Consider the following 18,605-nt stretch of genomic DNA (forward strand, 5'->3'; position numbering starts at 1 on the left):
CTCAAACCAAGACTCTTTTTTTTTTTTTTTTTCTTCTTCTACGGCTCTATAGAAAAACAGTTCTTGTATTAGATTTGATTTTAATGGGGACCAGCATTCTTGAGATTTACACACACACACACACACACACACACACACACACACACACACACACACACACACACACACACACACACACACACACACACACACACACACACACACACACACACACACACACACACACACACACACACACACACACACACCCCTAATCTGGTTAAAGATAGCAACAGGTGAGCTGGGACTGTTCGCAGACTGACCTACTGTACAGATGGAGCAATCTCAATCCCTCCTCTCCTTGGTCACCGGCTTTTTGTCCTTCCCATCCGAAGAGTTCAATTGGCTGAATAGTGCTGAAGCAGGGAATTGGTGGACAAACACAGCACAAGTGCAGATCTGTAAGAGACAGCATTTTAGACCATCTGCTTTCAGAGGGAAAGTTGTGTTTTATAAAAAACACATTGTTGGATTGGCTTCGGTTGCAAACAGAAACACAAGTACAATTTTAAACAAGACGAAAGGTATTTACTGCCACAGGTAATTTGGGTTTGCCTTCCATATCAGGGTCTGAGTCATTTTATTTTAATTTGTGTCATTAGGGCTGCAACAGACAATTATTTTTGACTGTCTCTTGTAATGTGTTGATATTTTTTTTGGAGTGATTGATAAATGGTTTAGTTTGAATAGTTTGTTTTTAAAATAGTGAAATATGCACATCACAATTTCTCCTTTACGGGGACGTCTTCAAATTACTTGTAGCAAATACTAATATTTTGGAACCAGTGAATGTTTGTGTGATGTTTATTATTTTTGCTTGATGAATAACATAAAACATAAAATCTTTAAGGTATTAGTTCAACATTTTGGCAGCAGGTAGACCGATTTAGCCGTCTTTGGACTGGGCCAGGCCAGCAGTTTCCCTGGTCACAGTTTTTATGCTAAGCTACGCTAACAGTCATCTGGCTTCAGCTTCATATCTAAAAGACAAAAATGAGAGAGATTTAACTCTTAGCAAAGACATAAATAAGCGTTTTCCCAAAACCAATAATTTAAACTACTATTCGTGATCATTATTCCACAATGACCAGTACTTGTGTGTATTTCTAGTGCAGATTTACAATTAGATTACAATTTTACTGTTTGTGTCTGACAGGAAAAGTCCAGAAAACAAGTAAACCCCAACAATGAAGCCAAAGATCAGCAGTTACAAATAACCACGTCTGAATCAACATATCGGCCTGTTTCTGCGTCACTCCATCTCACACTAACTCATATCTGTCTTACACCTCCCCTGCTCGCACTCTGCCCTAATTTAAATTACATGCAAATCTGTCCAGTCACAGTGGTGTCACATATTATTCCTACGCTTCGGGCCTTATTGTACAATAAAATATTTCTATTGAAAAGAAAACATCCCTGCAGTTTTTTCTCACGTTACATGATATCAATCTGTATTTATTTTCCCTTTCCCTGTGAACTGTCAGTTGGTCAGGGTGATGAGCCGGCTGACAAAATATGTTTGTTGGCGAAGTTGTTTCATTTCAACACAGGGCTGCGGGTATAAGATGACTCAGTGAAAGATTTAAAGAGGAAGCCCAGATCTTCCACACAGTTCATTTGAATTAGCGCATTTATAAACTCTATTTGACCTTTCGTGGTTTTGAAATTTAAATAATGCTCGTTAGTCGGCGGAAGAAGGCGCAGTTTCTGTTTTGCTGTGAAGTTGGAGTTCAGCAGCAGGGCAGGGAGCTGGGCACCAGAAGCTTTTGATCCTGTATCAATGAAGGCAAAATGAACAGGCGGTAAAATGTCTCACATCGTACATATGCACATATGCTTTCATCAGCAATGCTGAGTACACAAGTATTGTGTGTGGGAACTTCAGTTACATCTTACAAAAGATATATTTTCTCTTCAATTGCACCCATCTGTATGTACTGCTGCATTGCATTCTATGTATCTAACCTTCTGTGCTGCTGCACATAAATCACAAACTATTTTTAACAGAGAACTGCTGAATCAGTGCAAAGACATCTAATACTGTATTTGCTGATTATTTAATTTCTTAGCTTATCCGCACACAGAGGGTAGACACAATAACATAAACACCTAATGATAAAGAGCAACAGCAATGCAGAAAACGCCAATTTTTGATGTTATACTGTGTTTATTTAAGTAGTGCGATGTAGTGCTTTTCAGGTTGCAAACTTATCCCATTGTTTTGTATAGTATATCATGTAAATACAGAATGATTGTAGTTCACTTGTCCAGCTTCCAAAGCAAAATCATAATTCAACGCGGCACCTCACTACGTGACAAACGTCCTAAATCATCAGCGCTGTTGCTGTCGCTCCTGTTTGTCAAACCCTCACAGACCTCACTCTTCATCACATTGCACTCATTGTATCTGATGGCTTACAGCCAGAGGCAGACAGCTAATGAAGCAAAAAGGCTGTCAGTGTGACTAACCACAGGATTTTATGCCCTAAACTCCTCAGAGACAGTAAGTGAGGGAAGCTGATGAGCGGCAAACACACGTCTTGTGCAGCGCTGAGCAATTAAAAGCAGATTTAAACACCTCCCTGTCGGTTCCCTGTACTCCTCAGGTGGTTCCAGTGTCATGGAGACTGGTTTCCCCTCCGGTGGGACTCCCACGCTCATGGGAACCGTAACCAGACACCTTCCTTGTTTTTGTTCGAGGCTCTCCAGGTAGATAAAAAAACAGATGAGGGTGGGGGTGATGAGATGGGAGGTGTGTGTAGAGGAGGCGAAGCAGGTGCGTCACAGATCCTTGGTTTCAGCGATTTGGTCGCAGCACAGGCAGGGTGATAAGAGGAAGAAACGGCAGAGGAAAGAGGGAAGTGCAGCAGGAAAGTTATTTGCATTTTGAGGATCGAAAAGTCTTTTCCGACCGGAGCTGCAGTGAGAGAGACATACACAAAAAAAGGACGGAGAAAGAGAGCAAGGCACATTCACAGGAGGACCACATCTCTCAAACGCACTCAATCACCTGGACGCTCTGCAGCAGAGACTCTGTGCCTGATTGCAAATATAGTCAAACACTAAGGAGGACATGAAGAGCGGAAAGAAATCCTTCATAGGTAGGCGCTCCTATAATTCAATGTCTGTGTTATGTGACTGCCTGGGGAATAAATGTGCAGCCTCTCAGCAGCACAGCAGGACGATGCACCTTGAGACATGCAACTTTTTTCTCTTTTGTGGGTTAACATTCTTGTCGAGATTCAACAGCTCCAAATAGTGTCAATGTTTTTGCCTATTCAATCATGTGACTCTTGTGTCTGTTTATTAACTATTCAGCCCTCTCCTCCTTTTTGGCATTGTCTCTGCTTGCTTTGATGTTATTGCCACTGCTTAGAATGCTTGTTAGCTGCATCAACATCGACTTGCCAAATTCAAAAGGCATTATCCAGCACTCCTCGGTCTGTTTTTGCATTGTCTGGTTAATTCTGTAATGACAAACGCAGACCTCCTCCCTGCAGCACCCCTGCTCCTCATCTCATTTGTCACCTGAGAGGATAAAAGCTGCTGCGAGGGTCTTGACATTGTAATCAGGGCTGAAAGGATCGGATGATTTTGGCATTCAGTGAAAGCCTAAAAAAACAGTTTTGTTCCCACAGATACAGATGGAAAGGCAGGGCTAAGATTGAAAATTGCCATTATTAATTGGCTTCTAACCTTAAAGCAACAGTTCTACATTTTGTGAAATGTGTTTTTTTGCTTTCTTGCAGAGAGTTAGATGAGAAAATAGAATCTCTTCTCATGTCTGTACGGTAAATATGGAGCTAGAGAGCTAGCAGATGGTTAGCTTAGCATTTAGCCTGAAAACAGAGGGGAATAGCTAGCCCCGCTCTAACCAAAAGATAATAAAATAGGTTTACCAGCACCTCTGCTCACTAAATAACAGGTTACAAACAGATTTTATCTTCTTTGTTTCATTGACCTTGGTTGCATGGTAACCTCACTGTGATGACTCCAGGAAGTTTGGGTTTTGTAGATATTCTGTACGTTTACAAGTTGTATGCGAAGCTACAAACAAAGGGACTGCACATGAAAATATGCCTGCATGGCTAAATCTGGCACATTTACATGTAGGACGTTGTGCTCATGTTGATCATTGTGCGTTGTCTCTTTAAATAAAGACATCTGAAAAAAAAATAGCTACTGGCTGCTGCTTTAAATTTACTGTACATTACATAATCTAACTCCCGAAAGCAAATAAGAGTATTTCTCAAAATGACAAACTTTGACAAACCGTCACCAAACTTGGATTTCTCCTTTGTATTTGTTGTTTTGATGTTTCAGGGTGTTAGCCATGAACAGATGCTCATATTTTAGCCACGTTGTAGCCTCACGAAGTCATTTTCAAATTGGAAAAACTTGCTAGCTGCTTGGAAATGGCTCGGAAAATATCCACAATGAAATCAGTTCCTGGATTAATTTGAAGTGAGACAACCCTGCCTCATTTACGTCCATCTACAACTTGTCGTTGTAGATTGTTGCAGCAATAATATTCCAGACATGCAAGGCCCCCAGTTCAAATTCATAAAACAATGCCACTTGTTATCTAAACCAGGGATGGCCAACATTTGTGATAAAGAGGGCTGCCAGTTGCCCATCCCTGGTCTAAACCACTACACACACTTAATTGGCTGGGTTTGCAACTGCGACACAATTCTCAGCAAAGGCTTTTCTTTTTTTAAAGATTTTTTTGGGGGCTTTTTCGTGTATTTGTGACAGTGGGTAGACAGGAAAGGGGGAGAGAGATGGGGGATTCAAACCCGGGACGACTAAAAAAGGTCCACAGGTTGGATTCAAACCCGGGCCGATGCTGGACTCAGCCTACATGGGGCAAACGCTCCTACTGGGGGAGCCAGAGGCGAAGGCTTCTCAGATGAATATGTCATAGCAATAACTGACCTCATGAGGTTTACGCTGGATTTGCGGTGGCGACAAACTGGAATAAATCAATAACTTGTGCAAGTGTGTTTGCTTGATTAAGGCTTGACTGTGTGCATCTATAGAGGGTAATAAATGATGTTTAACAAGCAGGCTCACTGCAAAGAAGAGTCTACATTTGTTTTCCATGTGTCAAGCCACTTGTTGCTTTTGAATCATCATAATGAAGGCCATGAACAGAGAAACAGGAACTTCTTTAAATAAGGGAAGTCACCACTGTCCACTCAATCATGATGTGTCGCCTACATGGGAGTTGAGCGAATGACAGTCTGAATGATAATGGCTTCTGTCTTTTTTTATCTGCTTCCTTTTACTGAACCGTTTCAGTAATGCACAGGAAACCTGCTGTATAGAGTCACATACAGCACCAGAGTAACGTCTACAGAGCAGAAATATGTTAAACTGGAGAGCGGACTGCATCAGGACAAAGCTCAGACAGTCATTATAGCAGTAATAACAGTCACATTACTTTAATTAATAGAGACTTGGCGGTTCAGAATGGGCAGGATCATCCCACTTTCTTGGCAGCAAATGGCAAATGAAAGTAATGCTTAAATTGTTCACTCTGGCAGCAGTATGTGTCTGAGTCATTACATAAAAGAGTAAACATTTCTTTCCTCTATTTGATCTGATTTTATCTAAAGCAGGCGGATGGGCAGCCATTTAATCCCCCGTGGTGAAGGGAGAAAATAAAAAATACACATCTCATCTCCTGCCAAGGAATTCAGGAGGGAAACCTAGACGAAAGCGCGAATCAAACTCTTTTTTCATGAACCAAAATCTGCTCCCACTCGCTGGGCCTTGAGGCTGCGGTGCGACGCTGGACCAGACCGCCACCTCCGGTCTGCATCCCTGCGGTTCTCTGTATGAGTAATGCGTAGTGTCGAAAAAAAAAGGAACTGGAGAGTAATGACATTTTAGCAGAGATCTGTTCTCCAGTGAGAACAGAGGCTAATGATGTTGGCAAGACTGTGTGGGTGTGAAACACACCAAGCTGTGATCGCTCCTCAGAGCCAGCGAGTCAACAAGACCAACATTTTAGAGATCCTCCATTCTCATCAGCCAACAGCGTTCCTGCCAGCCCTACAGTTGGTCAGAGAGGACCCGTTTGCCTGTGTGACTCATTGATCCACCTTCTTCTGCCTCCTACACACTACACTTGAGGCAAGGCAGGTAGAGGAAGTCTCACTTCTCATGTATTACATTCATTCCCAAAGTTAAGCATCTGATTTTCTGACAAATAAATACCTGCCATCTTTAAAAAACCCAGAAGGTTGTTAAACAACACTTAAAATTGTTCTGAAAATATCCAGAATGCTTAAAAGTCTTGTCTAACCATCCGGGTACAATGTGCAATTACAACGATTTTTAACCCGTTTCCTAAGTTGCACCTCCTTTTAATAATCCAAATAAATAAGGCTGTTATAGTGGTCAACTCACGCATCAGCCTGCAGTCCCAGATAGAGCCTGGGTGTTACTACACCGAGGCTGGCACCCTGTGAGGGTTGGATCTGCTGGGCGGGTGACTCTCACGACTGCTCGTCAGCGAGCAGAAGTGCTGCTTTTGTGCTCAGCATCAATCACACGGCTGGACAGGTCGACGTTGTGAAGGTGCAAAAAAAAAAAACAATCTTATTCATCTGGAACTGTAGAGACATTCATTAAGACAGTAAAAGAGATTCAATCTGTAACGCATTTTCAGTTCATTTTAAACGATACAAAACCTTCTACGGCACAGATTCTCACATCTTTCTTTATCACAACAGGAAAGGCCCTAATCAGAATGACGTCAATGTGAGATTCCTTTCACACTTCTAACTCTTAAACCATCATTTAGAAAAAGAGGAAATGTGTCTTAAACCAGCTGTGTTTTGCTCTACAGCACCAGACTTTCTGTTCCATCACAACAGAAAAATGCAAATCACAATCAAATTCAAACACAGGAGGGGCGGAGCAATGACGCCGTTTAAGGGAAATGCCCGAGTCATGTTTGAATCCGAGATGATACCATGATACACATGAATAATTCAGAGAAAGACTGCATGAGGTGAAGAAAAGGCCTCACACAAAGCCTGCTGAGAGGAGTCGCTGTCACGCAATCGGATCTGGTGTGTTTCTGGTGAGCCGGCGCTGGGATGTGAGTGTTTGCTCAGGAAGCTTTCCAAAGAAGGACTTGATACCCTGCTGGCTGGTTCTAGCCCCAGCTAGTTTCAGTCTGGGCCCACGCCACAGATAAGGCACTTATCTTTCCCCAGTACAAGAACAACCGGTCCTGTGAAGTCTCACTTCCTTTAAATTATACCAGACTGTCACATGTCAAACTGGGGACAAAACCCAGGAGTTCCCCAGTGACAGATGAATGACTCTCTGAGGACTGAAGCAGAGGTTTAAGAACAGCGGCCAAAGAAGTACTCCGATCCTTAAGTTAAACGGCAGCGACCAGTTGAGTTAGCGATGCGTTGATTGCTAAACATTTGATGGTTCAAGCTTCTCAAATTTGAGGATTTGATGATATTCTTTGTCATATTTGATAATAATCTGAAAACCTTTGGGTCTTTGTCTGCTGGCCGGACAAAATATGACATTTGAAGACGGCCCCATTGGGCTGTCGAACATTATAAAAGGGCATTTTCTCCTGTTTTCTGACATTTCATAGACAAAAGGATTAACCAAATAATTGAAAAGATATTCAGCAGATTAATCAGGATTGAAAATAGTGTTAGTTGCAACCCTACAACATCAATTCCAGTGTGAAATACTCCATCATGAGCAGAAGTCTTGCTTTGAAATGACTATTACTACTCAAGTAAAGGTATGTTAGTAACTAAAGTATCAAGTAAAGGTATGTTAGTAACTAAAGTATCAAGTAAAGGTATGTTCATAACTAAAGTATCAAGTAAAGGTAGTTGACAATAAAAGAAAAAGCCCACTGAGAGTGTTTACCTTCAATATATTTTGTCATTGGATTATTATTACTGATGCATTCATGCGTTAGTAGCTTGTAGCTTGAACTATTATTTATGCGGTTGGTTGGAGAGTTTCTTTATATCAGTTATGGATGTCAACTATGGATCTCATTATCGTTTAATCTGCAGTGAAACAGTGGAAAAGTGCCAAAGGCGATCAAAACATATTTTGTGGTGTTTGACCAAAACGTCAAACCAAAGGTTTGGCATTTTATTCATAAGTCTTTGCTAATCCATTAATCCACCTATAGTATTAGTTCTGATGATAAGTTACGCATCCCATTTTGCAAGTAAAATGTTTCTTTTTTCTGTAAATTAACTACAACTGTCAAATAATTGTAGTGGGATGAAAAAGTCCACTATTTCCCTCTGATATGCAGTGAGGTAAAGTGGATAAAACACTAATAGACAGTCATCCAAAAGCCATAATTGCTCTGCGAGTGATCAAACAACGCTTTAATCGACAGACACCAAATAACCTCCACTTAAAAATCACAAACACTAACTGGAAAATTTCCTATGCAGCTCACTCTCCTCCCCAGGCAGTATAGCTATCTGCATTATGGCACTGTTACATAACGGGTTAGTGGACCACATCTGCAACAGCTGGACTGATCATTGGATTAGACGAGCATGATGTCATTTGTGATTTATCTGAATTTATATAATTCTGTTGTGCCGAGTCACCATTGTAACCTTGACCTCATCCGTTACTGATAATGGCAATTTTTGCAAATTGCATGGATTTAAATAGAGGTAATGTGTATGCACAATTGGTATTTTTCTTTTCTTTTCATCATGCGTTTTATAGCCTGTATGTGGGTCAGACACTGCAGCCGTTTGCAGGCAGGCAGAAGCCAAAAATGCAGCAATCGTGACATACATTTTCTCCACGTCCTTTCAAAATAAAACGACTGCAGTGAGCAGCCAAACGCAGCACACTTTGGGGGTCTGCATGCAGTCGGGATCCCAGAAAAAAAAAATAAAGAGTATCAGCTCTTGCTGGTGTGAATGCAATTGTTTTCCCCCCTCTCTACATAACTAGACATTAATCCCTTTTGTATTGGTGATAACAGTCAGTTGGAGCTTTCCATTGAGAGAAAATGATGAAGAGGAGGTAGTGGTGGGAGGGCTTCCTCTCCTCCTCCTCCTCCTCTGCGGTGTGCTATCTCGTCATCCTCCACCTCCAGGCAGATATGGCTGCAGCGGAATCCCGTGATGTCACGCAGTTGCCGTGGTTACGTGGTGACGGAAATAAATGGGCGTCACAACAAAACAAAAAAAAGTACCACGTGCTCCATATATATATAAACTGGCTGGTTCGCGCAGTGTGAGCAGCTGCAATTCAGAGCTGAGCGCGGCAGGTCGAGCTCTTGTTTTTTTTTAACGGTTTTGAGACGCCGTTAACTGACGTTTACGGGATCGGACGGGAACTATCATTGTTGTTTTGTTCTTCGTGTTTTCTATTGGATTTTCGTCTGTTGATAAACATGGCGGTGACTGAAGCTGGATGTGATCTAACTTACTGCAAAATGAGGGGGATTGTCACCGTTCTCACCGGTGAGCGACAAAAGCAATACAACTATCACAACTTCTATTCAGCATCTACATTGATTAGTGAAGCGAACTGAGTGTATTTGTTGATGTAATGATCAGTGCGCCAAACGGCTGTGAAGAGATGACTTTAACCTCAGTGCAAAGTGCTTTTTTGTTCTAATTTTAGAGACATTTAAAAAATATATATAGGCTATATCAAGCAATAATATGAGATCTGCTTTATTATCTCAAAACGGGCTATGTGCGTTTTTATTAGAATTTAGGATGGAAAATGCTTTGTTGGCTCACATAGAGAGTGACCCAATGGTTGCATAAGCTATAAACCCGCAGCTTTAGCGGTCCATGCACAGACCAACCCGCCCTTCACTGTACAACAGGATATTTGGAACAGCGGATTACAGCGCCAACAACTGATAGTTCTCCTCTTATGGAAAACAAACATATTTGCATCATGTGTGGTCAATGACACTCAAACATATAATTGACATTATGTCTATAATTTAATAACAATTTATTCTCTCTCTCTCTCTCTCTCTGTGCAGCTTTCATCAAGGAGAGAAAAATGGGGTTGAATGACTTCATCCAGAAGCTGGTGTCTACCCCACATATCTGCCAACAGTGAGTATTTATATAAAAAAAGATATTCCAGGTTAAAAGACGTTTAGATTTGAATGGAAAATTGGCCGTAGGTGTGTCATGGCCAATCCAATCAGCCACCTGAGTTTGGCAGGACATTCTGTGAGAAAACATAATCTGGGTCCAAGAAGCCAGGTGCAAGAATAGTCCTTTCATGACGAGCGTGAGCCTGTTAACAACCTCCTTTCCAATACCCAATGACCTTTGCAGCAAATCCCTTATGTAGGCTACCCTAGACACGGATAAACCGGTAATTCGGTTATTTGATACATGGCTCATCCGATCCCATCCTGAACTTCCAGGTCGGGACCTGGTGCTTTGGAAAAATACAACAGTGTTTCCGAAGGAAAGGTTGTGTGATCTGGACTGCAGAGTCCTGCAGAGTCCTGCAGAGCCACCTGAACCCTCTTTGTCACGGGGCAGCAGCCTAAGCTTTTTCTCAGACAGGATAGGCCGTTATATAGTACATGGTGATGACTGTGTCCTCAACTTGACTTGCCTGGATGTTTCAGTCATTCACACCCCAGCAGGGAGCGTTCATTCAGCTTTTCAGTCACACAAACTGCTTAAGATCCGGTGATTTCCCTGTGCGACAAACTTAAAATAAAGTCGCTCTTTGAATTACTAAATATAAAAAAAAAAGTCAAAAAAGTGTTATACTGTAGTTATTACATTTTTTATGACCCTGCTTCTCTTCTTCCAGTGTTGAAGTAAACAACTTCCTGACGATTGATGAGAATCAAAATGAGGATGTTGATGAACTTCCAGAACATCCGGTAAGCAGGAACTGTTTACTGACTATATGACTCACTTTCTTTACAAAATATGGCAATGTATTTATACATTTCCCCATTGCATATCTTTCAGCTCTACCTAAATTCACGAAGTTCACTGGCTGAGGACACTCAGTAAGTAGCCTTTTAAAATATCTTTTAAATGTAAACAATTTTGTAAAATATGTAGCCCTCAACATGTGTCAACAGAAATCCTAATTTTCTGGTTGCTTCTCTACATCAGGATCAAACCATGTGATTTTGACTACCTCAGAATCATCGGCAAAGGCAGCTTTGGAAAGGTGAGTCCGTCTAACTTCTCTTTCACTTAACCAACTTAACTGTTATCTGCTCACGTCCATCACCGCTGGAACACCTCCGCTGATGCAGCCGTTTGCTCTATTACAGGTTCTGCTGGCTCGACACAAGGAGTCCGCCAAATATTACGCTGTCAAGGTGCTACAGAAGAAAATCATCATGAAGAAGAAAGAGGTATGTTTGCATATCCTTTCACTATGAACTACAAGTAAAACTGCAGAGACCAAGGTTAATTACTGCGCCTCAAACCACAGTTCCTCTATTTCACAATGTATAATGTCATAGTGATAAATACAGAATTATATTAATTTCTACATTTTCCTTCCAGCAAAAGCATATCATGGCTGAGCGCAGTGTGCTGATGAAGAACATCAAGCATCCCTTCCTGGTGGGGCTGCACTACTCCTTCCAGACGACTGACAAGCTGTACTTTGTACTCGACTATGTCAACGGCGGAGAGGTAATTTAAAATCTCACGCCAAGAAATTGGGTCAGACTATCCAAGTATTGTTTTCAAGTTGGTGTTGACACATGCCTGTTGTCTCTGCAGCTGTTCTATCATCTCCAGAGAGAGAGGGTCTTCCTGGAGCCCAGAGCCAGGTTCTATGCTGCTGAAATTGCAAGTGCACTTGGCTACCTCCACTCCCTGCACATTGTGTACAGGTAATGAGCGATCCTACAGCACCCCCTAGTGGACAATTGTAAACATGAGCTGTGCTGAGCTGAACTGAAGGACATTTATAGAGTTACTTTGAAGTTATTTAAAGCTTTTGTAATCCTTTACAGGGACCTGAAGCCTGAAAACATCCTGTTGGACTCACAGGGTCATATTGTCCTCACAGACTTTGGCCTCTGCAAAGAAGGCCTTGAGGACAATGGAACAACATCAACCTTCTGCGGGACACCAGAGGTACAAAATAAATCTCTTGACTTTCACACATCCTTATCATTTATGTAGAAACTTCACCAAGGACAAAATGTCGGGAACATGGGTTTACTCTTTCTTGTTGCTTTCCTCTCAGTACTTGGCCCCTGAGGTTCTCCAGAAGCAGGCGTACGACCGCACAGTTGACTGGTGGTGTCTGGGATCAGTGCTCTACGAGATGCTCTATGGACTTGTAAGTGAAATCTGCATCTTAGTGCAACTCTTCTGCTTAATTATGTATGGGGGAAAAAATAACTAATTTGTTGTTTTACATGTTTGCTTTATAGCCCCCGTTCTACAGTCGCAACACAGCTGAGATGTACAACAACATCCTGCACAATGCTCCTGTGCTCAAGCCCAATGTATCAAACGCAGGCCGGGAACTGCTCGAGGGGCTCCTGCAGAAGGACCGCACCAAGAGGCTGGGAGTGAAGGACGACTTTGTAAGTTCACACAGCCTGAACCTAAAGAACACATTACACAAAAACCCACAAGAGATACGTGAAGCCTGTTGTGAAGCTGCCAGTCTGTTCATTCTGAACTTCTTTTCCCCTCCAGCTTGAACTCAAGTTCCATTCCTTCTTCTCTCCAATCAACTGGGAGGACCTGATGGCCAAGAAGATCACGCCTCCATTCGCCCCCTCAGTGGTACGTTCAAACTAACTGACAAACTAACTAAGGATGCAACTGATGGTTTTTTTTTCACTATCTATTAATTTTTGTCTATATAATGTCAGAAAATTGTCAAAAATGGCTACAGTTTCCCAGAACGCTATGTGACGTCTTCAACTCGTCATTCAGAACCAACTGTCCAAAAAACAAATATTCAATTTATAATCCTATAGGGCTGCGAGTCAAAATTATTTTTGGTTCATTTAATCTTTACACAGTTATTCGATTACATTAGTTTCCCAAAGCCCATTGCGATGTCTTCAAATGTCTTGCTGCGTCTGACCAACAGTCCAACATAATATTTAGAATCGTAGGAGACAAAGAAAGCCAGAAAATATGCACATTTCAGAAGCTGAACTAAATAGCTGCTGAGTGATTGACCAACTGTTTCACTGGAACCAGCGAATGTTTGGCATATTTGCATGATCAACGACCTAAACAATCAACCAATTACCAAAATACAGTAGCATAATGCATGAAACTAGTGTCTTGACTTTTTTTCCCCTTAGTTTATAATTCATGTCCTTCCTGCTTGGTTTCACAGAGCGGTCCCACAGACCTCCGACACTTTGACCCCGAGTTTACCCACCTGCCAGTGTCCTCCTCTCTGTGCAACGACACCCTGGCTGTGACCAGCAGCATCAAGGAAGCAGCTGGGGCGTTTCCAGGCTTCTCTTACGGCCCTCCAGCAGACCACGCCTTCATGTGAACGCCACCATCTCTGCCCTTCTGTCCCGGGAACTAACAAGAGACACAAAATACAAGCTCTCGATTGAGAGTCTTATCTCGACAGAGGGACCACACCGGAGCAGGCTGTTTTGGGGGGGACGTTAGGGGAGGACCTTGAAGGATCTTGTACATTAAAAGTGTACAGATGGGGACTCTCATGTTAAAAGACCACTGGCCCTGCTGTACTGCCTCAACCGCCCAACACTATAAAACGTGTGTGCCAAGTATGGATGCACTCTGGGGTCATGAATCATCACGGTCACAGCTACCGGGGAAGTGACATGAAGAGAAGTGCCTGAGGTTGGAAAGGCAGTTTGGACGGCAGCAGCGTTGGCGAGAGCCAGCTTTATCAAAAACCACAGAAACATCTCATCTGTTTGGACTTTTGGCCAGGGCGCTAGACGTTAAGGTCGATGCCTTCATTTCATGTCTACATTTGTTAAAAACTGTTCTTGTTTCAAAGTTCATCATGCATTGTTATTTTCATGTAAATGCTCAATTGCACTTGCGGAAACAAGGGTCAAGAAAAGAAAAAGATTCTGCTTTTAAGTATCAGCAACTTTGGATTAGATTAATAGCTAGAACAATAATGTTTATTACATATCTCTTCTATGAAAGAAGAAAGAATGGCATTCAGTGTGTAATGTGTTACACTAATAGTGATACTTGGACCAAACAGTTACCTATGGTATCCTTTAACACAATCTTTTTTTGACCTGCTTGTCCTCAAAAACTGAAGATCAAAGTTTGACTTTACTGTGTAGAAGAAAACAAGTTATGTATATTTTATTGCAAAACCAAAAGGTTTTCCATGTTTTAACTACACACATTCACTCTTTACTTAAAAAAAGTTTGGCATATAATATAAATTAGTAATATTTCCTGTATGACACTATATTCTATTTTTGGTTTTCCAACTCCTTCATTTGCAACCAGTGACTGTGTTAATCTATATCTGTTTATGAAAGTCTACTCTTATTGATCAGGAGAGCGCTATATGGAGTTCAACTAGCAATAACAGGCCCCCATCAATGATAGCACACACTGTATATCAATCTTCTTTCAAATTTAAGTAAATGCTTTTTTTATTGCAAACACTCCAGACGAACTATAGAATCTATGGTTATAAATGTTTTTGTATTTATGCGTCATGTAGAGAAGAAGTGTGAATGTCTTGTGCCTGTCCAAGGCGGCCTGATCCATATTAAGTGTATGTACATATCTCTTTTCCCCAAACCTCTGGGTCCATTTATATATATTTTTAAAGTGCACCATTAACTTGAAGAAAAAAACCCACTAGATGGAGCAGGTGCTGGCTTTCCTCTAACGGTGTGTAGTCACTGTCCTGCTGCATAGTCTGGTTCTGGAGTGCAATAAAAGTCTTGTTAAGTCCAAAAGAATAATTATGATTTGATCTCTTTAGCAGAAGTATACCTTGTAAATCATGAAGTGATATTCATTAAGTTATTAAGAGAGGATCTTCACTCAAACAGATATTGTTCATTGAGTCTCCGCATTTTAGCCGTTTGAGAGAGTGTATTTTCAAGCGTGCTGAAAAATAAACTAAAAAAGAAAGTAAGGCACATCGTTCTAGATCATTTCTTCCATATTTGGAAGCATTACTTTTCTGTTTTGTATTTTTTATGTATATTTATTTACATGCTACTGTGTAAAAGAACTTACATGATCAACGGAAATATTGAATTGTGTAATCTGTGTCACAAATGGCAAATAAATTCTCTAAAATCATTACAAGTGTGCTGTTTTTGTTTGTAATGCTTTTGATGCTTCTTTTACTCAATACTTTATTAATACGTTACATAATGCAACTATTAAAGTATTTCTGTCAACCGATTATTGCTTGGTCTAGAAAATTACGTAAAATATAAGCCCATCAGCAATTACTTAAGCTCAATGTCGCATCTTTATTTGTCTTGTTTTGTCCAATAGCCCAAACCCCAACGATATTCATTTATAATTCACATAAGACAAAAGGAAAACAGCAAATCCTCACAACTGTTAAGCTGGAACCAGAGAATAGCTGGTATAGAGCAGAAGTATAAAGCAGCAGAAAATAGAAATACTAAAGCAAAGTAGTTCAAAATTATACTTGAGTACTTACTTAGCCCACATTCCACCACATGAATGGAGCTATCTTAAAATGGAACAACTTATTGATTAATTTGATTATGTTCTGCACACGTTCTTAAAGTTGTTGCGATGTACCTGCATCCATAAGAAGTAACACACTGACAACATTTGAAGAGGATTTATCTATTTAAATAGCAAATGTTTGCAGTCTTTTCTCTCACCTGTGTGTTGACGAACAGCGCCACACCTGTCGTCCCCCGTCGCGCCAAAGAAAGGACTGAACATTCTGCACATGCGCAGTAGGCACAACGGCGAAAACTTCCTGCAAAATATTGCTCCCTAACAACAGACAAAGCTTGACACTGTGGATCCAAGTGAAGACGCTTACATAAAAGCGTTTCCCATTCACTCCTTCAATGGTAAGACTAGGGTTGATCATTTTGGTGTGTCAGGAATGTTTGTGTTGCGATCAGCTTCGCAGTTGGGTGCAACGGGAGTGAACGCTTTCACACGATGCCATTTCAATACCCACTCCAATGGCTGCTGGTCCCGATTAATTTCTGGTGCGAAAAACTTTAATGTCCGAGCAAAACTAAGAAACACACAGCCAGCTTAGTTAATTTACTAATTTTAACCCTTGACAAATTAGCTAGTATGCATGTAAAATTGACAGCGGATGACACAGTTATTTTTATCAGAATTGATGATAAAGCGCGTAAATATAGCGACTGTCTGCTAACGTTGGTAAGCTGCACGATGGCGTCTAAATGCTGGGTTGCAAACGCTTAATTAGTGCCTGCTGTAGTTGCTTACAGTTTCAGTGTTATATTGCCTGTATCCAGCTTCATGTGTTGACTGTGCAGATTATGTTTAAATAAAGATAAACGAGCTGATGTGTTTCAGGAATTAGTCTGATGTCAGATTTCACCTTCACAGCAAACTGTCCTCGGCTGGGTTATTTGCTGAATTCAGCTACGTAACGGTTGTCGGCTAACGTTTGCCGGTCACATGAATAGGAGCTTTACCTTGAGTTGATGCTGTGCCAGGATTTCTACCAAACTGTGTTACAGACGTGGTATTATTATCGCAAACCAGATGGCACAGAGGTGTCGAAAGTATTTGTCTGCATCAGAGATGCATTTTTGTATCTGCTAATAAGAAATAAATTAAATCTCACAAGAAGGCTATTGGAACCAGACCACCATAAAAGGAGGCATCCTTTTAGATTTATATGTCACTAAAGTACAAAAGTCATATGAAGCCCTTCTGATAATGTTGTATAGGTCCAATATTTTCCTAATAATTTTATAGAAAGGGACAAATGTGACTCTAAATTCACAAGAAGATTTCTGGAAAAGACTATGAAGGGAAAATGGATACGGTGATCAGTTGGTACTTTTAAGTATTAGTATTTCAGGTCAACTATAAATGCTGAAACGTAAGATTTCTTTGCAGGCAATCAACCAATTCAACACTGAGTATTTCTAGTCATTAAGCTTTGAACAGTTCTTATAAGGAAATAGCTCTGACTCAATAAACTCAAACAACCGTTTCAGAATACTGTCAATGTTCCATTATAATCATTAACAAATTACATATCTCTTTCCAGAAATGTCTTTTTTTGGAAAATATCAGGAAATTACACAACCCGTCAACTATGTTTCTGACTTATTTTGTCAAATAAATGACCATCCATTCCAAGTCAAGTCCAGCACAACAGAAGATGTTTAGTTAAGCCAGGGTTTTCCCTACTATTGTAAGGCTACATGTGCAGCACTCAAGCCATTTCGGGCACCACCTAAGCTGAATGAATGTAAAATCAATGTGAGCACCAAAACTGACTTTTCAGATTGCAGTTGGTCCCCAGTTTTTAAGTTTTATTATCTGCTCTAGCTTTTTCAACATTTTAGACACAGATGTAGTAATAATTATGGTCCAAAATATTGTCAAATTAAAAAAGTCACATTTTCTTAAAGGAAGGAAACCTAAACCCCCGCCAAATATGTGCATCTAAGTCTTCCGCAGACCTAAGAAAAACACCGGTTAAGCGCCCAAAGCCACTGCTTAACGGATTTTCCCTGGTCTGTGGTGTCCCCTAAACCTGATACGCCACTCTCTGGGAGAAGACAGCAATCACTTGAAGCGGAGTAGGATCCTGTATCGGGGCGACGTTGTTCCTCGGGTAGCGCTATTCAACCCCAGTGTTGTTGAAATGCTGGCAGATTTTTACCGTTGGCAACAGCCTGAGGGACGGTGGCCAAGGAAAAATAAACGGCAGGGTCCGGGAGTCTCTGGTTTGATAAATTGGCAAAGATTTGTATTAAAATAAATTAAAGCATGATATGTTTTGGGGCCAGTGCAGTTGAGAAAATGCAGATATTCTTTTTGACTTTTTGAGATCTTACTACTATTTTGAGTTATGTGGGCTGTGTTTGAATATCTAAAATATAAATATAAGTGGGTTAACTTATCATCAGTACATCATCCAGTGGCCTTATTTCCCTTCAATTGTACTGTTTTGATTTCACGTACTTAGGCCTATATTTTGCATAAGCTGACATGCTTCAAAGGCCCAGTCAATTCAGGTAGCATAGCAGGCTTTTGATTCAGAGCGTGCACCATTAACACTTTCATGGGTTTTTGAATGACCTATTTTCTTTCTTTCTGTGTCTACATTGTGTTGGTTAGATAAATGTTCCATCTCTCCAGCCGCAGGGGGAAGGCCAGTTGAGCGATCAGGGGACAAAACGAGGTTAGATCTTATCACCTCGGAGCATCTATTGATACGACAGCTTGCACCTGAGCAGCTAATGCTTCTAGAGAATATGTTTTCATTGAATTAAGGTTAGGTCACATGTAAAGTGGCACGCTTCCTTAATCCCACAGTAAACACAGGCGTGGTGGGGGTCAGTGCCACAC

The 18,605-nt window shown here is 41.0% G+C and overlaps 2 protein-coding genes across 6 annotated transcripts in view; both read left to right on the plus strand.

Annotated features, from left to right (window-relative positions):
- The first annotated feature begins 2,881 nt into the window (after positions 1 to 2,881).
- Positions 2,882 to 15,344, plus strand: si:ch211-195b13.1 (STKc_SGK domain-containing protein). Of its 2 annotated transcripts, none has more exons than XM_032536322.1 (13): positions 2,882 to 3,143; positions 10,085 to 10,160; positions 10,882 to 10,954; positions 11,046 to 11,086; positions 11,196 to 11,253; positions 11,360 to 11,443; positions 11,598 to 11,729; positions 11,820 to 11,932; positions 12,056 to 12,179; positions 12,292 to 12,387; positions 12,482 to 12,637; positions 12,753 to 12,842; positions 13,411 to 15,344. In XM_032536322.1, exons 1-13 carry the CDS (start codon positions 3,116 to 3,118, stop codon positions 13,573 to 13,575), a joined length of 1,236 nt encoding a protein of 411 aa, XP_032392213.1. In that variant the 5' UTR covers positions 2,882 to 3,115; the 3' UTR covers positions 13,576 to 15,344. The 2 variants fall into 2 exon arrangements, with proteins under 2 accessions (XP_032392213.1, XP_032392212.1); XM_032536321.1 differs by lacking the exon at positions 2,882 to 3,143 and adding an exon at positions 9,286 to 9,545.
- Positions 15,345 to 15,962: 618 nt separating this feature from the next.
- The window catches only part of eya3 (EYA transcriptional coactivator and phosphatase 3), a 13,281-nt gene continuing 10,638 nt past the window's right edge, over positions 15,963 to 18,605 (plus strand). For 2 of the 4 annotated variants that reach the window (XM_032536318.1, XM_032536316.1), the window contains exon 1: positions 15,963 to 16,105. The gene's annotated coding sequence lies outside the window, so the exon portion shown is untranslated. The remainder of the gene's footprint in view (positions 16,106 to 18,605) is intronic. The other 2 variants (XM_032536320.1, XM_032536319.1) reach the window with 2 other exon arrangements.

This window comes from Etheostoma spectabile, chromosome 14, assembly GCF_008692095.1.
Source record: "Etheostoma spectabile isolate EspeVRDwgs_2016 chromosome 14, UIUC_Espe_1.0, whole genome shotgun sequence".
Lineage (NCBI taxonomy): Eukaryota > Metazoa > Chordata > Actinopteri > Perciformes > Percidae > Etheostoma > Etheostoma spectabile.

Coding starts and splice junctions, on each gene's coding strand:
- si:ch211-195b13.1 (XM_032536321.1), top strand. CDS start 9,476: ATGGCGGTGACTGAAGCTGGATGTGATCTAACTTACTGCAAAATGAGG. Junction 11,254..11,359: donor GCAAAGGCAGCTTTGGAAAG/GTGAGTCCGTCT, acceptor GCTCTATTACAG/GTTCTGCTGGCTCGACACAA. Junction 12,843..13,410: donor CTCCATTCGCCCCCTCAGTG/GTACGTTCAAAC, acceptor TTGGTTTCACAG/AGCGGTCCCACAGACCTCCG.